The 21,506-nt window shown below is 39.2% G+C and overlaps 1 protein-coding gene across 4 annotated transcripts in view; it reads left to right on the forward strand.

Annotated features, from left to right (window-relative positions):
- Positions 1-21,506, forward strand: part of ANO10 (anoctamin 10) — a 263,376-nt gene that overhangs the window by 25,558 nt on the left and 216,312 nt on the right. For all 4 annotated transcript variants that reach the window (XR_009214716.1, XM_058443565.1, XM_058443564.1 and 1 more), the window contains exons 3-4: positions 1,670-1,867; positions 3,584-3,718. Coding sequence is in view for 3 of the 4 variants with exons in the window: in XM_058443565.1 (XP_058299548.1) it covers positions 1,670-1,867; positions 3,584-3,718 (333 nt within the window). In the remaining variant the exon portion in view is untranslated. The remainder of the gene's footprint in view (positions 1-1,669; positions 1,868-3,583; positions 3,719-21,506) is intronic.

Genomic DNA, 21,506 nt, shown 5'->3' on the forward strand with positions numbered 1-21,506 from the left:
GATTTGATGAACAAGAAGTTTATTGAGAGAAATATTTATGGAAAGAAGGAGGAGGGAGCAAGAGTGGGTCTGGAGAGCCTTCGGACTTTGTCAGTTTGACACTTGGGAAAGGAGAGAGGAAAGGAAGGAGAATTGAGTAGGAAGAGCCTCAGACCACAGCCCAGTTCTAATAAACTAACAACAGCCAGGCTTAAAGTTGCCCTTTAAAGGAAACTTACGTTATGCAGGAATGGCCTTGTTTCAGTGTCCCCTCCGTGCCCAGCTAATGGCTGGAAGCAGCTGGGGGAAGGATCTTAAGGTGTGGCACCAGGAGCCTGGCAGTCAACGCTGTTCTTCAAAGCAGATTGTCTTGAAGGGAGAGCTGGTGGAGTGGGGTACCTTCACGGCTACCACGCTCACCAACCTGTTACCAAACTTTCCATCTTTGCAGTGTGAGAAGTGGGAAACAGCATATTGGTATAGTTTTTACATTTGTCTTAATATGAGTGAGGTTAAGGATCTTATATTTAAGAGCCATTGGTATTTTCTGTAAATTGAATATACCTTTTACTAAAGTCTTTAATAGCTTTACTGTAAATTACCTAGATAATAATGTCTTAATATATTAATCCATTTGATAAATGAAATATAAATTCTGCTCATGATCCTGTTATCATCTGATTAATATTTTCATAATTCCTGTCAACCATCTCTAGAGGGTAAATAGTAAAGAAATAAATGTACCTTTAAAAGTTTGAGGCCGGGCACTGTGGCTCACGCCTGTAATCCCAGCACTTGGGAGGCCAAAGCGGGTGAATCTCTTGAGCTCAGGAGTTCAAGACCAGCCTGGGCAACATGGTGAAACCCTGCCTCTACAAAAAATACAAAAAATAGCTTGGCGTAGTGGCACACACCTGTAGTCCCAGCTACTCAAGAGGCAAAGGTGGGAGGATCTCCTGAACCTGGCAGGTGGAGGTTGCAGTGAGCCAAGATCGTGCCACCGTACTCCAACCTGGGCAATAGAGTGAGACCCTGTCTCAAAAACAAACAAACAAAAATTGATGTAGGTAGAAATAATCTTTTTTCTTTATAATCTTTTAAGTAATAATTATATGTACATTATCAAATCATGATATCTCTTTATGTTTTGGTAACTTATTTCAGAAAAATATTAAACCAAATAGAACATAGAAATTTATGGGAAAATCACTGAAAAGTTATATCGCTTTTTATTATTTAGTATTTAACATTCACAAAATCTGTTATAGTCCAGTGTAATTGTATTACATTTTTGGTTTCTCTTTTTACTGAAACATTTTGTTCCAAATTAATTTTCTTAAATTTTCGTCTATTATGTTTATATTAAACTGCAATCTTTGTCCTATATTTTTATTTGGTGCACTTTTATACCTAGAGCTCATAAATATTGAATTCTCGTCTCATCTACTTCTCATTTGAATAAGTGGCAGGCTACTTAGTGGTACATTTTTCAGTTTTTCCATTTATTGAAAAACTATAAAGAACTGCCATCCCTAATGTACTTATGTTATTTACTTGGAAGATGGATTTAAATTGCTAATATAATTTCTTTTTCTTCTACCAGACTAGAAACATTATATTTATTTAGAAAGTTTTTATTTTTGAAACTTTTATGTTTGTCTAAGATTGTGCTTATCTTTTGTTTTTGAAGGTGCCCAGTTGTTGTTTAGACCATTGTTAAATAAATATGAACAAGAAACACTAGAAAATCAGAACTTATATCTTGTTGGTGCCTCCAAGATTAGAATGTTACTGGGGGCAGAAGCAGTGGGATTGGTAAAAGAGTGCAATGATAACACCATGAGAGCCTTCACATACAGAACCAGACAGAACTTCAAAGGTTTTGATGGTAAGCCCTAAAGTTCTTTGTCTCTGTTAGAATCCATTTATCAAAAAGAAGTTTATGATGAATAGATCAGGGGTCAGCAAACTTTTTTCAGTAAAGGGTCAAATAGTAAATATTTTAGGTTTTGCAGTCCGTGTGGTCTCTGCTGCAATTACTCAACACTGCCATTGTAAAGCAAAAAAGCAGCCATAGACCATACATGAATGGGCGAGGCTGTGTTCAATAAAACTTTATTTATAAAACCATGTGGAAGACTGGATTTGGCCTGTTGCCATCTTTTGCCTCCCCTGGATGAACACAAATTAGAGGAACACATGTAACTTACTTATATTATTCTATTCTAATTCTTATAATTTGAGTATTCAGTAGCTTGATACAGAAAAATCATTTTTTTTTTGAAAGCAGAATGATTGTCACCAGTCAATTCTAAGTTAACAAACTACACCAAAAAAATTATTATATTTTCTTTTTTTTTCTTTTTTTTTTTTGAGATGGAGTCTCGCTCTGTTGCCCAGGCTGGAGTGCAGTGGTGTTATCTCGGCTCACTGCAAGCTCCGCCTCTTGGGTTCACGCCATTCTCCTGCCTCAGCCTCCCAAGGAGCTGGGACTACAGGCGCCCGCCACCATGCCTGGCTAATCTTTTTGTATTTTTAGTAGAGACGGTGTTTCACCGTGTTAGCCAGGATGGTCTTGATCTCCTGACCTCGTGATCCACCTGCCTCAGCCTCCCAAAGTGCTGGGATTACAGGCGTGAGCCACCGCGCCCAGCCAAGTATTATATTTTCTAACTCTACAAGAAAACAATCATGTAAAAAGAAATTAACTATAAAAAGTTGCATCTCATAAGTAGAGATTATTTTCTACAAATAATCACATGTGAATATTTATTAGAAAACTTTTATAATAATAAGAAACACAGTAGTAGTTCAGTACCTTAGAAACCTCATTTCCTGAATTTTCTGGCTCCTGCTGAATGTGATAGGGTCATTGGTTCTATACTGGCCCCAAAGCGGGTTCTAGTAGAGAATATTTTCAGGAAAGAACTGGGAAAGCCAGGGTGAATATGATAACAGGATGGGAGCTTGGCTTCAAAATCAAACTGATCCCTGCCAGGGCTTTCAGAGTTAGAAGATGTGATTAGACTTCTTTGGATTCACTTACTCTGGATTTTTATACCTGAGTGAATAAATGTTCAAGAGGAAATTTACCTTATTTAAGAGGATTCACCTGTCAAATAGCAACAACATTTGCTTACAAGACTTTCTTCTCTCTCATTAGTGGAAGAGATGTTTGACTGCAGAAGGGAATGGAATGGGCTTGAGAGTTTGAAGGAGGATAATTTGCCATATAGGCAAACTTCTTCAATTCCATCCCTAGTTTAACATAATAATATGTTAATAAGTTTAATGCATTATTAGAATTCAAGAACATACTGCTTTCTGCTCATTGGTACTAAATGAGATCAATTATATGCTTTTTGAATGTTTCTAAGTATTAAAATGATTATTGTAGAATTGTATTACGTGAAGGCATAACAGAATTTTTTTCTTATAAAATATCTAAGGAGCTTTATGTTCTATTTAATTTACCAGCTTCATACTTTGATTACTTCTTATGTTAATTGCTTATTGTTTACACCATTATTTCTATAATCTCAGGTAATTGGAATATTTTTATTTTGATTATTACTAAAATCTGGTAATTTCTGTTTTATTTTAGATAACAATGATGATTTCCTGACAATGGCAGAATGTCAATTCATTATCAAACATGAACTTGAAAATCTTAGAGCTAAAGATGAAAAAATGATCCCTGGCTACCCTCAGGCAAAGTTGTATCCAGGAAAATCATTGTGTAAGTCATTACATCAACCAGTTTTTTTCTTAATAGACATAAATAGCAAATTATAGATGCCTTTTTTCCCTCTTACAGAAGAACTTACACAAACTTACAATAACTTGTATTTTTATGAACATATCTTTTCCCCTTGGAACCTCAGTGTATTGCATCTTTAAATCAATATGTTTGTTTTGTATTGTTGACTACTTATTTATCAAGGTCTCATATCATACAGTTAGCTTAAAATCCGGTGTGTATACATATACATATTTGTCAATTAAAATGAGCAAAGTTTACTTTATGCCCTAACATTGTACATGAAAATCTGTGGAGGAATATAAAAGGGAAGACATGGTGTTTTTCTGGAGCACTCTTTCCATTTCCTCTGATCTCACTGGGTATGCAAATTAGAATTTTGCAACTTTTTGGTTTTGTGTGATTTCATTTTAATGAAGATACTAGTTTGCAGAATGAAAGAGTTTACTACAATGCATAATTCCAAGTTTGCTTCAAACCCAGATAGTGGCAAAGCTTCAGAACATTTTTGCTGCCTAAAAGACACTTTAAACATGTAAGCTTCTGTGTCCCCTAGTCTGTTTTTTGTTGTTGTTGTTGTTTTGTTTGTTTGTTTGTTTTGAGACAGTCTTGCTCTGTCACTCAGAATGGAGTGCAGTGGTGTGAACATGGCTCACTGCCGCCTCCACCTCCTGGGCTCAAGTAATCTCCTGCCTTAGCCTCCCGAGTAGCTGGGACCACATTTTTTATTTTTTATTATTATACTTTAAGTTCTAGGGTACATGTGCACAATGTGCAGGTTTGTTACATATGTATACATGTGCCATGTTGGTGTGCTGCATCCATTAACTCGTCATTTACATTAGGTATATCTCCTAATGCTATCCCTCCCACATGCCCACACCCCACAACAGGCCCCAGTGTGTGATGTTCCCCTTCCTATGTCCATGTGTTCTCATTGTTCACCTCCCACCTATGAGTGAGAACATGCGGTGTTTGGTTTTCTGTCCTTGCGATAGTTTGCTCAGAATGATGGTTTCCAGCTTCATCCATGCCCCTACAAAGGACATGAACTCATCCTTTTTTATGGCTGCATAGTATTCCATGGTGTATATGTGCCACATTTTCTTAATCCAGTCTATCATTGATGGACATTTGGGATAGTTCCAAGACTTTGCTATCGTGAATAGTGCCACAATAAACATACATGTGCATGTATCTTTATAGCAGCATGATTTATAATCCTTTGGGTATATACCCAGTAATGGGATGGCTGGGTCAAATGGTATTTCTAGTTCTAGATCCTTGAGGAATCGCCACACTGTCTTCCACAATGGTTGAACTAGTTGACAGTCCCCCCTACAGTGTAAAAGTGTTCCTATTTCTCCACATCCTCTCCAGCACCTGTTGTTTCCTGACTTTTTAATGATGGCCATTCTAACTGGTGTGAGATGGTATCTCATTGTGGTTTTGATTTGCATTTCTCTGATGGCCAGTGATGATGAGCATTTTTTCATGTGTCTGTTGGCGGCATAAATGTCTTCTTTTGAGAAATGTCTGTTCATATCCTTCACTCACTTTTTGATGGAGTTGTTTGATTGTTTCTTGTAAATTTAAGTTCTTTGTAGATTCTGGATATTAGCCCTTTGTCAGATGAGTAGATTGCAAAAATTTTCTCCCATTCTGTAGGTTGCCTGTTCACTCTGATGGTAGTTTCTTTTGCTGTGCAGAAGCTCTTTAGTTTAATTAGATCCCATTTGTCAATTTTGGCTTTTGTTGCCATTGCTTTTGGTGTTTTAGACATGAAGTCCTTGCCCATGCCTGTGTCCTGAATGGTATTGCCTAGGTTTTCTTCTAGGGTTTTTAATGGTTTAGGTCTGACATTTAAGTCTTTAATCCATCTTGAATTAATTTTTGTATAAGGTGTAAGGAAGGGGTCTAGTTTCAGCTTTCTATATGTGGCTAGCCACTTTTCCCAGCACCATTTATTAAATAGGGAATCCTTTCCCCATTTCTTGTTTTTGTCAGGTTTGTCAAACATCAGATGGTTGTAGATGTGTGGTATTATTTCTGAGGGCTCTGTTCTGTTCCATTGGTCTATATCTCTGTTTTGGTACCAGTATCATGCTGTTTTGGTTACTGTAGCCTTGTAGTATAGTTTGAAGTCAGATAGCATGATGCCTCCAGCTTCGTTCTTTTGGGTTAGGATTGTCTTGGCAATGCAGGCTCTTTTTTGGTTCCATATGAACTTTAAAGTAGTTTTTTCCAATTCTGTGAAGAAAGTCATTAGCTTGATGGGGATGGCATTGAATCTATAAATTACCTTGGGCAGTATGGCCATTTTCACGATATTGATTCTTCCTACCCATGAGCATGGAGTGTTCTTCCATTTGTTTGTGTCCTCTTTTATTTCATTGAGCAGTGGTTTGTAATTCTGTTTGAAGAAGTCCTTCACATCCCTTGTAAGTTCGATTCCTAGGTATTTTATTTTCTTTGAAGCAATTGTGAATGGGAGTTCACTCATGATTTGTCTCTCTGTTTGTCTGTTATTGGTGTATAGGAATGCTTGTGATTTTTGCACATTGATATTGTATCCTGAGACTTTGCTGAAGTTGCTAATCAGCTTAAGGAGATTTTGGGCTGAGACAATGGGGTTTTCTAGATATACAATCATGTCATCTGCAAACAGGGACAATTTGACTTCCTCTTTTCCTAATTGAATACCCTTTATTTCCTTCTCCTGCCTGATTGCCCTGGCCAGAACTTCCAACACTGTGTTGAATAGGAGCAGTGAGAGAGGGCATTCCTGTCTTGTGCCAGTTTTCAAAGGGAACACTTCCAGTTTTTGCCCATTCAGTATGATATTGGCTGTGGGTTTGCCATAAATAGCTCTTATTATTTTGAGATACGTCCCATCAATACCTAATTTATTGAGAGTTTTTAGCATGAAGGGCTGTTGAATTTTGTCAAAGGCCTTTTCTGCATCTACTGAGATAATCATGTGGTTTTTGTCTTTGGTTCTGTTTATATGATGGATTATGTTTATTGATTTGCGTATGTTGAACCAGCCTTGCATCCCAGGGATGAAGCCCACTTGATCATGGTGGATAAGCTTTTTGATGTGCTGCTGGATTTGGTTTGCCATTATTTTGTTGAGGATTTTTGCATCGATGTTCATCAGGGATATTGGTCTAAAATTCTCTTTTTTTGTTGTGTCTCTGCCAGGCTTTGGTATCAGGATGATTCTAGCCTCATAAATTGAGTTAGGGAGGATTCCCTCTTTTTCTATTGATTGGAATAGTTTCAGAAGGAATGGTACCAGCTCCTCTTTGTACCTCTGATAGAATTCGGCTGTGAATCTGTCTGGTCCTGGACTTTTTTTGGTTGGTAGTCTCTTAATTTTTGCCTCAATTTCAGAGTCTGTTATTGGTCTATTCAGGGATTCACCTGCTTCCTGGTTTAGTCTTGGGAGGGTGTATGTGTCGAGGAATTTAGCCATTTCTTCTAGATTTTCTAGTTTATTTGCGTAGAGGTGTTCATAGTATTCTCTGATGGTAATTTGTATCTCTTTGGGATCAGTGATGATATCCCTTTATCATTTTTTGTTGCATCTATTTGGTTCTTCTCTCTTTTCTTCTTTATTAGTCTTGCTAGCGGTCTATCAATTTTGTTGATCTTTTAAAAAAGCCAGCTCCTGGATTCATTGATTTTTTGAAGGGCTTTTTGTGTCTCTAGCTCTCAGTTCTGCTCTGATCTTAGTTATTTCTTGCCTTCTGCTAGCTTTTGAATGTGTTTGCTCTTGCTTCTCTAGTTCTTTTAATTGTGATGTTAGGGTTCCAGTTTTAGATCTTTTCCTGCTTTATCTTGTGGGCATTTAGTGCTATAAATTTCCCTCCACACACTGCTTGAAATGTGTCCCAGAGATTCTGGTTTGTTGTGTCTTTATTCTCATTGGTTTCAAAGAACACCTTTGTTTCTGCCTTCATTTCATTATGTACCCAGTAGTCATTCAGGAGCAGGTTGTTCATTTTCTATGTAGTTGAGCGGTTTTGAGTGAGTTTCTTAATCCTGAGTTCTAGTTTGATTGCACTGTGGTCTGAGAGACAGTTTGTTATAATTTCTGTTCTTTTACATTTGCTGAGGAGAGCTTTACTTCCAACTATGTGGTCAATTTTGGAATAAGTGCGATGTGGTGCTCAGAAGAATGTATGTTCTGTTGATTTGGGGTGGAGAGTTCTGTAGATATCTATTAGGTCCACTTGGTGGAGAGCTGAGTTCAATTCCTGGATATCCTTGTTAACTTTGTGTCTCGTGGATCTGTCTAATGTTGACTGTGGGGTATTAAAGTCTCCCATTATTATTGTGTGGGAGTCTAAGTCTCTTTGTAGGTCTCTAAGCATTTGCTTTATGAATCTGGGTGCTCCTGTATTGGGTGCATATATATTTAGGATAGTTAGCTCTTCTTGTTGAATTGATCCCTTTACCATTATGTAATGGCCTTCTTTGTCTCTTTTGATCTTTGTTGGTTTAAAGTCTGTTTTATCAGAGACAAGGATTGCAACCCTTGCTTGTTTTTGTTTTCCATTTGCTTGGTAGATCTTCCTCCATCCCTTTATTTTGAGCCTATGTGTGTCTCTGCACGTGAGATGGGTCTCCTGAATACAGCACACTCATGGGTCTTGAGTCTTTATCATTTGCCAGTCTGTGTCTTTTGATTGGAGCATTTAGCCCATTTACATTTAAGGTTAGTATTGTCATGTGTGAATTTGATCCTGTCATTATGATGTTAGCTGGTTATTTTGCTCGTTAGTTGATGCAGTTTCTTCCTAGCATTGATGGTCTTTACAATTTGGCATGTTTTTGCAGTGGCTGGTACCGGTTGTTCCTATCCATGTTTAGTGCTTCCTTCAGGAGCTCTTTTACAGCAGGCCTGGTGGTGACAAAATCTTTCAGCATTTGCTTGTCTGTAAAGGATTTTATTTCTCCTTCACGTATGAAGCTTAGTTTGGCTGGATATGAAATTCTGGGTTGAAAATTCTTTTCTTTAAGAATGTTGAATGTTTGCCCCCAGTCTCTTCTGGCTTGTAGAGTTTCTGCCGAGAGATCTGCTTTTAGTCTAATGGGCTTCCCTTTGTGGGTAACCCAACCTTTCTCTCTGTCTGCCCTTAACATTTTTTCCTTCATTTCAACTTTGGTGAATCTAACAATTATGTGTCTTGGAGTTGCTCTTCTCAAGGATTATCTTTGTGGCGTTCTCTGTATTTCCTGTATTTGAATGTTGGCCTGCCTTGCTAGGTTGGGGACGTTCTCCTGGATAATATCCTGAAGAGTGTTTTCCAGCTTGGTTCCATTCTCTCTGTCACTTTCAGGTATAGCAATCAGATGTAGATTTGGTCTTTTCACATAGTCCCATATGTTTTGGAGGATTTGTTCTTTTCTTTTTACTCTTTTTTCTCTAAACTTCTCTTCTTGCTTCATTTCATTCATTTGATCTTAAATCACTGATACCCTTTCTTCCATTTGATTGAATCAGCTACTGAAGCTTATGCATGCATCATGTAATTCTTGTGCCATGGTTTTCAGCTCCATCAGGTCATTTAAGGTCTTCTCTACACTGTTTATTCTAGTTAGCCATTCGTCCAATCTTTTTTCAAAGTTTTTAGCTTGTTTGTGATGGGTTCCAACATCCTCCTTTAGCTTGGAGAAGTTTGTAATAACAAACTTTTTATTGATCTTCTGAAGCCTTCCTCTCTCAACTCATCAAAGTCATTCTCTGTCCTGCTTTGTTCTGTTGCTGGCAAGGAGCTGCATTTCTTTGGAGGAGAAGAGGCACTCTGATTTTTAGAATTTTCAGCTTTTCTGCTCTGGTTTCTCTCCATCTTTATGGTTTTATCTACCTTTGGTCTTTGATCATGGTGACGTACAGATGGGGTTTTGGTGTGAATGTCCTTTCTGTTAGTTTTCCTTCTAACAGTGAGGACCCTCAGCTGCAGGTCTGTTGGAGTTTGTTGGAGGTCCACTCCAGACCCTGTTTGCCTGGGTACCACCAGCGGAGGCTGCAGAACTGCAAATATTGCAGAACGGCAAATTGTTGCTGCCTGATGGTTCCTCTGGAAGCTTCATCTCAGAGGGGCACCCAGCCATACGAAGTGTCAGTTGGCCCCTAGTGAGAGTTGCCTCCCAGTTAGGCTACTCGGTGGTCAGGGACCCACTTGAGGAGGCAGTCTGTCTGTTCTCAGATCTCCAGCTGCGTGCTGGGAGAACCACTACTCTCTTCAAAGCTGTCAGACAGGGACGTTTAAGTCTGCAGAAGTTTCTGCTGCCTTTTGTGCAGCTATGCCCTGCCTCCAGAGGTGGAGTCTACAGAGGCAGGCAGCCCTCCTTGAGCTGTAATGGGCTCCACCCAGTTCAAGCTTCCAGGCTGCTTTGTTTACCTACTCAAGCCTCAGCAATGGCAGGCGCCCCTCCCCCAGCCTCGCTGCCACCTTGCAGTTCGATCTCAGATTGCTGTGCTAGCAGTGAGCACTGCTCTGTGGGCATGGGACCCTCTGAGCCAGGTGCAGGATGTAATCTCCTGGTGTGCCATTTGCTAAGACCATTGGAAAAGCGCAGTGTTAGGGTGGGAGTGACCCGATTTTCCAGGTGCCGTCTGTCATGGCTTCCCTTGGCTAGGAAAGGGAATTCCCCGACCCCTTGCATTTCCTGGGAGAGGTGATGCCTCGCCCTGCTTCGGCTCACGGTCCGTGGGCTGCACCCACTGTCCTGCACCCACTGTCCAACAAGCCCCAGTGAGATGAACCTGGTACCTCAGTTGGAAATGTAGAAGTCACCCGTCTTCTGTGTCGCTCATGCTGGGAGCTGTAGACTGGAGCTTTTCCTATTCGGCCATCTTGGAACCTCCCATGGTTTACTTTTAATAGTGTAATACCATCTTCCAGTCTTCATCCAGGTGCTACTGGCAGATCTTTGTTCTTAGAGCTCCCATGATGGAGGCGGGCTGCTCCCAAGATGGGGGCAAGTCTTTTGTTCTCTGACCTGGGGTTCTTGGCCTCACGGATTCCAAGGAATGGATCCTTCGGCCATGGGTTGAGTGTTATAGCTCTATTATGAGCCGTGAGTCATGGAAGAGAACCGTGGAACCCAGTGACTAGTGTTCAGCTCCATTAGAATGAACCTGGGCACTTAGCTGCACAGGAACAATGGCGAGCTTCTAGCCCAATCGGGGGCGGCAATGGGTGCCTCGCTGGATCAGAAGCGCAGCGGACACCCTGCCTGATCTGGAGGGATGGAAGTCAATGGCGGGTCTGTGAAATGCGGTGAACAGCAGTGGTGGATGGTGAGCTAAAGCTCAGCTTGAGCCAGAACAAACACAGACCAGAAGAATGTGCAGTTGCAAGATTTAATAAAGTGAAAACAGAGCTACCATATGATGGCAGGGGACCCAAAGGGGGTTGCCGCTCCCTGCTCAAATGTCTGGGTTTATATCCCGATCATTGTCCCTCCCCCTGTGCTCTCAGGCGACAGATGATTTGACTGTTTCTTTACCTCCTGCTTTTAGCCTAATTGGTATTTTAGTGAGCGGTCTTTACTAACTGATGGGTTGGGTGTGAGCTGAGTTACAAGCCCCTTGTTTAAAGGTGGGTATGGTCACCTCCATAGCTAGGAAATTCTTAGTCGGAATTCTTAGTCAGAATTCTTAGGAATTCTTAGTGGGCCTAGGAAATCCAGCTAGTCCTGTCACAGGCAGACAGATGCCCAAGAATCAGTTCATATTCACATTTCCCAGTTGTCACCAAATATATTTTAGAGCTTGTTTGCTCAAACTAAGATCCAGTCTAGGTTAACCTGTGTTGTTTGGTTATGTCTGTCTCTTTTAATATAGAATAGTTTCTCTTTTCCATTTTTTCCCTCATGACATTGACTTGCTGAAGAGACCATGCCATTTGTCTCTTAGATCGTTTTCTCATTGTTCCTCTATCCTCTGTTTTTCCTGAAAACTGGAAAAGTTTTTGGCAAGAATTCTTCTTAGGTGATGCTGTATCTTCTCTGGTCTTCCTGATTTCCTTAGACATCATGGGGAATAGAAGGCCTTCTGAGATTTTCTTTTATTTGTCTCTCTAACTTCCTAACTCTCTAACTTCCTTCCTAACTTACTCTTTTGTGTTCAGAATTGTGCCTTACTTTTGACAGAGCGTTTTCAAATTCTAATCTTTCTTGACCTTCTCGCATTTTAGAGTATTTTCTTAGAATAAGTTATTATTTTTACTTTTTTTATAGAAAATCTATTTTTAAGTAAGATGTAGTATTTATTCTAGCCTACTCTGAACTGTATTCAGAGTTCCGATGAAAACAGGGTTTATCATTCTCAGTAAACTATTGCAAGGACAAAAAACCAAACACCGCATGTTCTCACTCATGGGTGGGAATTGAACAATGAGAACTCATGGACACAGGAAGGGGAACATCACACTCCAGGGACTGTTGTGGGGTAGGGGGAGGGGGGAGGGACAGCATTAGGAGATATACCTGATGCTAAATGATGAGTTAATGGGTGCAGCAAAACAACATGGCACATGGATACATATGTAACAAACCTGCACATTGTGCACATGTACCCTAAAACCTAAAGTATAATAATAAAAAAAGAAAAAGAAAACAGGGTTTATCATCTGTACTGTGGACATCTAAATGATTCTTTTCAATTTATATAACATATGGCAGGAAAATACTTCTCCCAAGCATCTTACAATTTTTGTGTTTATTTTATATTAGTTTCTGTCAATTTAAAAAATAATACATGTATATGATGAAAATTCAAATAGTACAAAAATTTAGACAATGATAAGTTGTCTCTTTCCTGTCCCATGTTCCAAATCCCTTTGTTAACTCCATATTATATACCCTTAGAGAAATTCTGTTCAAGAGAAGACATGTTCAGACAGATGGGGAGTATATTGTGCATACCATTTTGGACCTTGCTTTTTTATTTAACAATATATTTTGATCATTATTGTAGAATACCAAATTAGGCCTAACTCATTCCTTTTCTAGGCCATGTAGTATTCCATCATATAGATGTATTCATATTGATGAACATCTAATTGTTTTCCTTCAATGTTTTCATTAAAAATAAAGTTGGAAAATTCCCAGAAGTGAAATTGTTAGATCAAAGGTATATGCATCTTTTAGAGTAGCTACTGCCAAATTGCCCTCCATAGTGATTGCTTCAATTAATTTATGTATTTATTTATTTATTTGAGACAGAGTCTTGCTCTGTGGCCCAGGCTGGAATGCAGTGACACAATCTTGGCTCACTGCAGCCTCCACCTCCCAGGTTCAAGCAATTCTACTGTCTTAGGTTTCACCATGTTGCCCAGGGTGGTCTTGAACTCCTGACCTCAGATGATCCACCCGCCTCAGCCTCCCAAAGTACTGGGATTACAGGTGTAAGCCACTGCGCCCAGCCGATTGCTTCAGTTCATAAAGGGAATGCATGTTATATTGAGCATTCAGCATGATGTTGGCGTTTGACTAGGTAATTTTTATCATGTTTAGAAAACATTCATTCCTTCTACTTTATTAAGAAGTTTTTGTGTGGTAATAAATTTTATCTTTGATAAAATTTATATTTTATATATTAATGACATCTGTGAAGACTAATTTTTTTTTACCCCTGACATTATAAATATGGCAACCAATGTTAATAGAATTCCTCATATTAACTCATTCATTTATTCCCATGGTGAACCATACTTGCTTATATTATCTATTTTCCTGCTGACTTCCATTTAATATTTCATTATTTTTGCATCAGTATTCATATGACATGAGTACTTAGATTTCTTTTTTGTAGTATTTGACAGTTAATTTATATTACATATACGTTGTTAATTATGTCATGTAGTTCTTGTGTCCCTTGTACTTTGTTTTCTTGATCCATCATAGCTCTAGATCTCTATAACAACTAATGGAATTTCATTATGTTCCTGCTAATTTGTTCTTCATATTTTCTTTTACCTTTGTTTTATGAATTTTGTAGCTATGTTTTGGCTGCATAAAGATCTTGGATAGATTTTTATTGTCTATTGCACCTTTTATCGTTATGAAATATTATTCCTCATCTTGCTTAATGTTTTGTTGTTGCTGACTTCAGCCATGTCTTGTGGTTCTTGCCTTATTTCAGTTTGTGTCTGTTAGAATGTTTTTGCCCAGACTTTTACTTTCAGCCCCTTTCAGTATCATTTTACGTGGATCTCTTATATCAGGATATAGTCAGATTTTGCTTTGCACTGTAATCTGAGGATTTTTTTTTTTTTTACTAAGTAAATTTATACTAAGTAAAATATTTACTAAGTAAACTTAAACAAATGACATATTTTGTGCTAGGTTATCGTAGTTGATGTTATATTTTATGGAAATTGCTTTTTTGTGTGCTTAAAATATCGTTTATATAGGCTATGCCATCTTTTTTCCCATTTCAATGGAAAAGGCTAGGATATATATTTTTGAAAATCATGAATTTATATTGATATAGTCAATTCAAATTTAACATTATAGGCTATTAATTTCTTTGGTTTATATTTGTATCTTTTTACTCATATTGAAAATGTTGATTCTTAATAACATTACCGTAATTACTAATTTGCTTTATTTTACAATTTACATAAAATAGCTTGTAGGCCATGCTAATTTTAATATTAACAATGCAAGTTCTGGATGAAGTTTAAGATTTTCTGTTTTCTTTTTTGTTCTATTACTATATGTAGTCAAAATCTAATCTGTTTTAAAGGTATGTTAGAATTTCTATATGAAACCATCTGGCTCTGATGTTTGTTTTTGGATTAGGTTTTTGAACAGTTTTCTCTAAGTCTTCTACGGAAATTGGTTTGTTTAGACTTTCCATCACTACTGGGGTCAGTTTGGGTAAATTATATTTTCCTAGAAAAGTTTCCATTTTATCACATAGGTTTTCAAATTTATGTGAGTTGATTTGTACAAATTTCTCTCAGCATCTTTTAAACTCCTGTTTTAATGGTATTTTTCCCTTGTCTTATTTGTGCTTGCTTTTTTTTTTTGATTAAAAAAGTTTTTCTCATTAACATTTAAATATTGAGGATATTCCTGTATCACCCATTAGCAGGTGATCATATGGGATGTGGGATCTTGATTCAGTAGGACTCTTAATCACGTTTTAACTTCTTTTCCTTCCCCATAAGCTGCTACCCCCAAAGTCTATTACTTTTCCAGACACTTCCCTCTGCATTTCCCAGAAGCAGTACTTTACGGTCAGCTTGCCTGTTGTTCTGTCTACTTTCCAACCCTTCCCTTCAGCCCTTCCTGCTGTCAGAGCTCTGACCCGTCAGGTCTCAGACTTGTTCTTGGAAGTTCCCACTTGGTGTGGGGCCTTCTCCTGAAGGAGGGTGATGAGTCCTCATTGGTGTTATCTGGGTTCCTACACTATATGGACTCCCCTGGCCTCCCCGTTTCTCTGTGCAGCTCCTGCTGGGACTTCCTGCACCATTCTAGACTGTGGCCCAGATCTCTTCCAGGTCTTGGTTCTTATTGCCTGGCTTCAATGTTGCAGTCCCACCTGTCTCTGGGTTGTGCTGTAGGCATATGTTATAGGTGCTTTTACTTGCTCTCCTTGTTGATCTGTATGGCTTTTACGAGGTATCAGGAAGTTTGAATGTAGACACTCATTGTTCTTATTTGTCTGCATTTCCAGTTATCTGCATATGTCTCGATGTTATTTTTTTATCAATTTTGTTTTTGGTTGGACATAATGTTCTTTCAGTATACAGAGTAAGGATTACCATGATTTCAGGAAAATTTTCTTTAGTTATCTTTGAAGAGTTATTTGGTTGTATTTGCTCTGTTCTCATCTTGAGGGGTGCCAATTTTATGCATGTGGGCTCTTACATATTCTTTGTAGTATTTTCAAGTCCTTGTTCTTACATACTTTTCTTAGGCTTGTCTACCAGTTTCCTGATTGTATTTTCAGTCTTTCCATTTTTTGTTGCTTTTGTCATGACTTTGAATCTGTAACAGGTTTATTTTTCTCTTGCATTGCTTCTCTGAGCTCTCTCCTTCAGCTCTCAGAGGTCCTCTTTGAGTTTTAATTTCAAAGATGGAATGTTTGCATGAATTTCTTAAATTTCATGAAGAATTTCATGGTTTTTTGTTGCTGGATGCTATGATTTTCTGCTGTTTGTTCTTTGACTTTTGTTTATATATTTTTTTCTTGTAGTATTTTTGGTTTTCCCCTTTTTTTCCAGGTAGTATTTTTGCATAGCTCGATGCCAGTTTCTTTGTGATTATTACTTATTTTTTATTACTTATGTTTTAATGAACCCTTATTTTTCCTGGACTGACCATTTTTAGAAGAAAGTGTGTGTGGGAGAGAGAAGGGTCCTAGGGGCTTCCAGCAGGGAACTGTGGTAGTGAGAAGCTTAGATTTTACCTGGCAGTGCATTCTCCTTGAGCCATTTTAGTCCCTGAAAAGAACCTCCATGGAGCCCTGTTCTTGCAGGGATTTTGTGTTTGGCATTTAGGCCTGTCTTTGGCCCACCAAGACCCACAGTTCCACAGCTAGTTACCTTCCATCCTTTGGTCCCAGCAGGTCACTCTTTCTTCCAACATGGCAGACCTGCTCTTCTTCCTCCAACCTGGCCTCTTATCTGGCTATGGTGCCAGGCAGGGAGCAGACGTGCTCCAGGTGTCTGTCATGCACCCTCATTGCCTGCTTTCTGAGCAAGGGGACTGTGGTTTACCATCCCCAGTTCCAGGACAGGCTTGCCCTTTGTGTGCTTGGCCCAGGTTTGCAGAAGCATGGGTGCTCTTAGTTTACCCAGGGCTGATTTTCCAGGACTCTTTTTATAGTTTGTGATTTGGGATTTTAGTTTGTTTTTTCATACTTGCATCAAAGATAGGGATTTCTTTTTATGTTTCTTGTTTTCTTTTGTTTTTAATTTGGCATCATGAACAAGAACAGGGCAGAGGTATCTTTCTGCCACTATTTGTAACCAGGATTTCCACATTCTGTAGTTAAGCAGTTGTTTGATACTGTCCCAAAATTTTTTAATCTTTCTTAATCTACTAGTGGGAAGGCATGTTTTCAGACACAGCTGGGTACTGCATCCAATAAAATACAAAGCAGACTGGGGCACAGTCCTGATTGCTAATATAAGCATTCTGTTTCTCCCTTTTCATCCGCATTGATAATGTGGAAATCACGGCTTCCACCTGTGAGTTTCTGCACAGGTACGTCCTCTTGGATGTGGTTGAGACCAAGAAAAGAGTGAGTGTGCTCTTTGATCAGATGGGATAATGGAGCAGCAGTTTTTCAAATGCTTCCAGTTGCTTCAAAGAGAGAAATTTTAAGATGAATGAAAACCTTCAAGGAAATATGTAAATGGATTTCTCTAACTGTGTAGGTAGCCAGTCTGGTATCTTGAAGCAATAATAGAAATAACTTTCTTGCTGGCAGGATGAGGCTTTTGTAAACAAAGATTGTTTTTTTCCTTTCTTCATTTCTTCTCCCTTTCTCCCTTCCCTTTCCTTCCGTTTTGGTACTAAATATGAATACAGTAAAATCATCTTGATCATGGTCATTGGAAAGATTTTTATACTATTTGAGATAAGAATTAAGTTGTCAACCCTGGGATTTTAAATGCTGCGTTATTCTGTTCCTTTATGCCTTTGAGAATGTGATCCTTAAACTGCTGTGTTTTTTGCGTCATTTTAATTTTATAATACTTGGTTGAAGAAAAGTGGTATATGCATAATTAAAACTATGACCTATTTTCAGAGTGCAAATTTTAGAACTAATAAAACTTAGAGTAACTTAAATACTAGATTTTCATTAACTTAAACCACAGAAATAAGAGGAAAAGCTATTTTCATCTTACTTGAAGGCAGCTGCTCCCCTGGGCAGCCTCTTTGAGGCTAATTGAGAGGCGATGCTTTAGTCTGCCCAATGTGATGCCCCTCAAGACTAAAAGGTGGCCAGGGCTTTCATGAGAAACACTCCCCAGATCTTACGTTTAATTTGATTTTCATTTTACACACGCATATAAAGTTGCTTGCTGCTTGCTGTAATGTTGTGTTTTGATAGAAAGCTTTCATTAAGTAGATACCAAGTTTTGTCATGTAAACATGATTTCGAGGCAGTTAGATGGCGCTGTGAGATGTGCATTGTAGGTCCATGACTATGCCAAATGTTATGCTTGGGGTCAGGTTCCAGCTCATGCTGAGGTCCGAAGGGAGTGGGTGGATGAGCCGATAGCTGAAGGGGGTCCGTAGGCAGGTGAAAGGTAGTTTTATTCAGCAGCTCTCTCATCAGCAGCTTACTTACACTAGCTGTCTCACACTGTTCGCCCTGTCTCAGCTGCTTAGTCCAGTGGCTCCCACACACAGCTGCGCGGTCGGCTCTCCCTTCAGGGTCAGCAGCTTAACTCTGTCTCTGGGTATGAGTGAGCCGAGCCGTGTCCTGGCTCCCCACTGACCATCTGTTAAAGCCACATTATGGCTACATGGCTATGATAACAAGTGGAGTTATATGCCTGTGCTCTAAACTTGCTGAGTCACTCTGGATGTTTACCTTGGGCTATCCTCAACCAAAGTACAGCCATGTTCCTTACATGCATATTGGGGTTCCCCCTCATTCCACCACATGACAAGCAACATGCAGAATTAGCAATTGGCTACATGTGTCTTAGTCCCCAAGCATTCATCTTGACAGCCATTCATTTCTTGTTTTCATGTGATCTAAGATCTTTTCATGCCCTCAGACTCTGCCTTCTCCTACTGCTTAACAGTTAATCATCATGCAAATAACCTAACGAAGGAGTTTTAGAAAGAGGAGTTTTTAAGGGATCCAAGGTTTTCTTACATTTTAACTGTATCCTAAGGGATATTACTTGATTTAGATCAAAGCTGTGTCTCAAATGTCTATTGGATGATTATCATGTTTTGATTGATGGGACCACCTGGCACATATATTATGTCTTTAATATTATATAGATATTCTTTTAGAACTTTATGATAGTGTTTTCTTTAAAAAAGATACTGTTTTCTTTATTAAGGCAAAAGTGATCTGTTCACACCTGAGTGCTAGAGTTAGAGTACTAGGTGCAGCAGCAGCTGTGGGGACAGGGACTGTCTTCATTGTGCAAAGGCTGCTGGCCACCACTTCCTGCGGGCATCTGTGCTTATCACCCCCTATTGGATTGGAGGTAGCATGACCTGCTCCTCTCTGTCTCACAGAAATGCTGTAAGGAGTTATGAGAGGGATTTTGCTTTTACTTTTGAAGTAAACACATCACATAAGCCAAAGACAGAAGCAGTACTGTGTTAGTATTGTTATTGCATTAGTTAATTTGGAGGGTCCTACTGTAAACTACGTTACTGATAGTCTCTCTTAAACTAGATTTTGATTTGTTTGGCTCACGGTTCAATGGCTATTACACCCATAGCCCCAGTACTTGACAAGAGATCATTTAGCACTCTTGAAGGAAGGAATCTGGCTTAAGTTTTTGCTTTCTTTAAATAGGCCCACATGGCATCATGGTTTCCTTTGAAGGTAAGGCTCCTTCCTAGTAATTACATTCTTAACTGACATGAGAAGTTTGAAGGATTAAAAAAAAACAAAAAGCAAACTTCTGTTTTTAGAAGCTGAAACCAGAACCATGACTTTGGCACTGATGAAGAGAAGATCAGTAATTTAGGACCTGCAGCTTTATATTCTCTCTGAGTCTTCAGTTCACAGTCCTATTTTTAGAAACTGGTTTTTATGCCTGCCTGGAAAGTCTTCTACAGTAGAATGGAGTCATCTTTTTAAAGATAACTTAGAAATAGTAAAATAATTTATATGCTGTAAGTCACTTCAGTTAAAAAACTTGATGTAGTAATTTACCAGAGTAGTGATAGGAAGAAGGAATCAGCTGTAGCCTGTACATCCCCAAATAAGGAATAAGAATCAGAACAGTCATGTGTGATCAACTTTAACTCTTGTAAGCTGAAGAAAAATTCACTGAACCATGTTAGAATTAAAATATTAAAAAATGGTTTTGACAGTACCAGAGGCTGAGTAACTTAAACCATATGTCTTTTTACCCTAGTTACTGATACTTTGAGTATATACTTTTTTACAATCATGAAGGAGAATTTTATCACAAACTTAGCTTTTAAAAACTTTTCTTCTCGTGTAACTTATGAAAATATAATTGTGGGAAGAAACATATATGAAGAATCTTTTTTCCAGACTTTTCCTATTGTTAGTACCAGATATCTCTTGATTATCTTTTTCTTTTTCATGTCTAAGAAGTTGGGTTTACTTTTAAATTACTCTGAAGATTTTATGATGGGGACCTGTCCTAAGAATACATTGTCTCTATGTAGTGTTTCTACACTGAAAACTTTGTGTTTCTTTTTTTTTTTTTTTTTGAGACGGAGTCTCGCTCTGTCGCCTAGGCTGGAGTGCAATGGCGCGATCTCGGCTCACTGCAAGTTCTGCCTCCTGGGTTCATGCCATTCTCCTGCCTCAGCCTCCCGAGTAGCTGAGACTACAGGTGCCCACCACCATGCCTGGCTAATTTTTTTGTATTTTTAGTAGAGACGGGGTTTCACCATATTCGGCAGGATGGTCTCGATCTCCTGACCTTGTGATCCACCTGCCTTGGCCTCCCAAAGTGCTGGGATTACAGGCGTGAGCCACCACGCCCGGCCAAATACTTTGTGTTTCTATTCCACACTGCAGACATTTATTTGCCAGTCCCCAATAAGGGGTTTTATGCCTGATATTTTATTTATTTATTTATTTTTTTGAGACGGAGTCTCGCTCTGTCGCCCAGGCTGGAGTGCAGTGGCGCAATCTCAGCTCACTGCAAGCTCCGCCTCCTGGGTTCACGCCATTCTCCTGCCTCAGCCTCTCCGAGTAGCTGGGACTACAGGCGCCCGCCACCACGCCCGGCTAATTTTTTTGTATTTTTAGTAGAGACAGGGTTTCACCGTGGTCTCGAACTCCTGACCTCGTGATCCACCCGCCTCGGCCTCTCAAAGTGCTGGGATTACAAGCGTGAGCCACCGCGCCCGGCCTATGCCTGATATTTTTATTATCTGTCTCTGGTAACAGGTAGATAGGAGATAAGACAGGTAGCCCTCTGAAGACTTGAGCTGGTAAACCTTAAAGAGCTCAAAACTTATCAGTGGATGAAAACAGCAAAGCATCCTTTCTTAACGCAAATTTTATCTTTTTTTTTTTTTTTTTCCGAGATGAGGTCTTGCTCTGTTGCCCAGGCTGGACTGCAGTGGCACTATCATAGCTCATTGTAGCCTTAAACTCCTGGACTCCAGCCATCCTCCCACCTCAGTCTCCTGAGTAGCTAGGACTACAGGCACACACCACCATGCTCGGCTAGTGTTTAATTTTTTTGTAGAGATGGAGGTCTTGTGATGGTGCCTGGGCTGGTTTTGAACTCCTGACCTCAAGCAATCCTCTCCCTCAGCCTCCTAAAGTGCTGGAATTATGGGTGTGAGTCACTGTGCTTGGCCAAATTTCATTTTATAAGCAACCATATTCTTAGTAAGAGACTGTATTAGGAACTGATGTGGAAAATATTCCATCTCCCCAAATATGGCACAAGGCACTGCATTTGAGTTCTCCATATCTACAGAACACACTTCCTCTTAAAGACCTGAAGGCACTCTTCTCCACCCACTGAGTCATTCTAAGTAATTACTATGGATGAGAGAATTCCAAATTTTCATTTAATATTGCTGGGAGATACTG

The sequence above is a fragment of the Hylobates moloch genome, unplaced genomic scaffold (genome assembly GCF_009828535.3).
Source record: "Hylobates moloch isolate HMO894 unplaced genomic scaffold, HMol_V3 SCAFFOLD_8, whole genome shotgun sequence".
Classification (NCBI taxonomy): Eukaryota; Metazoa; Chordata; class Mammalia; order Primates; family Hylobatidae; genus Hylobates; species Hylobates moloch.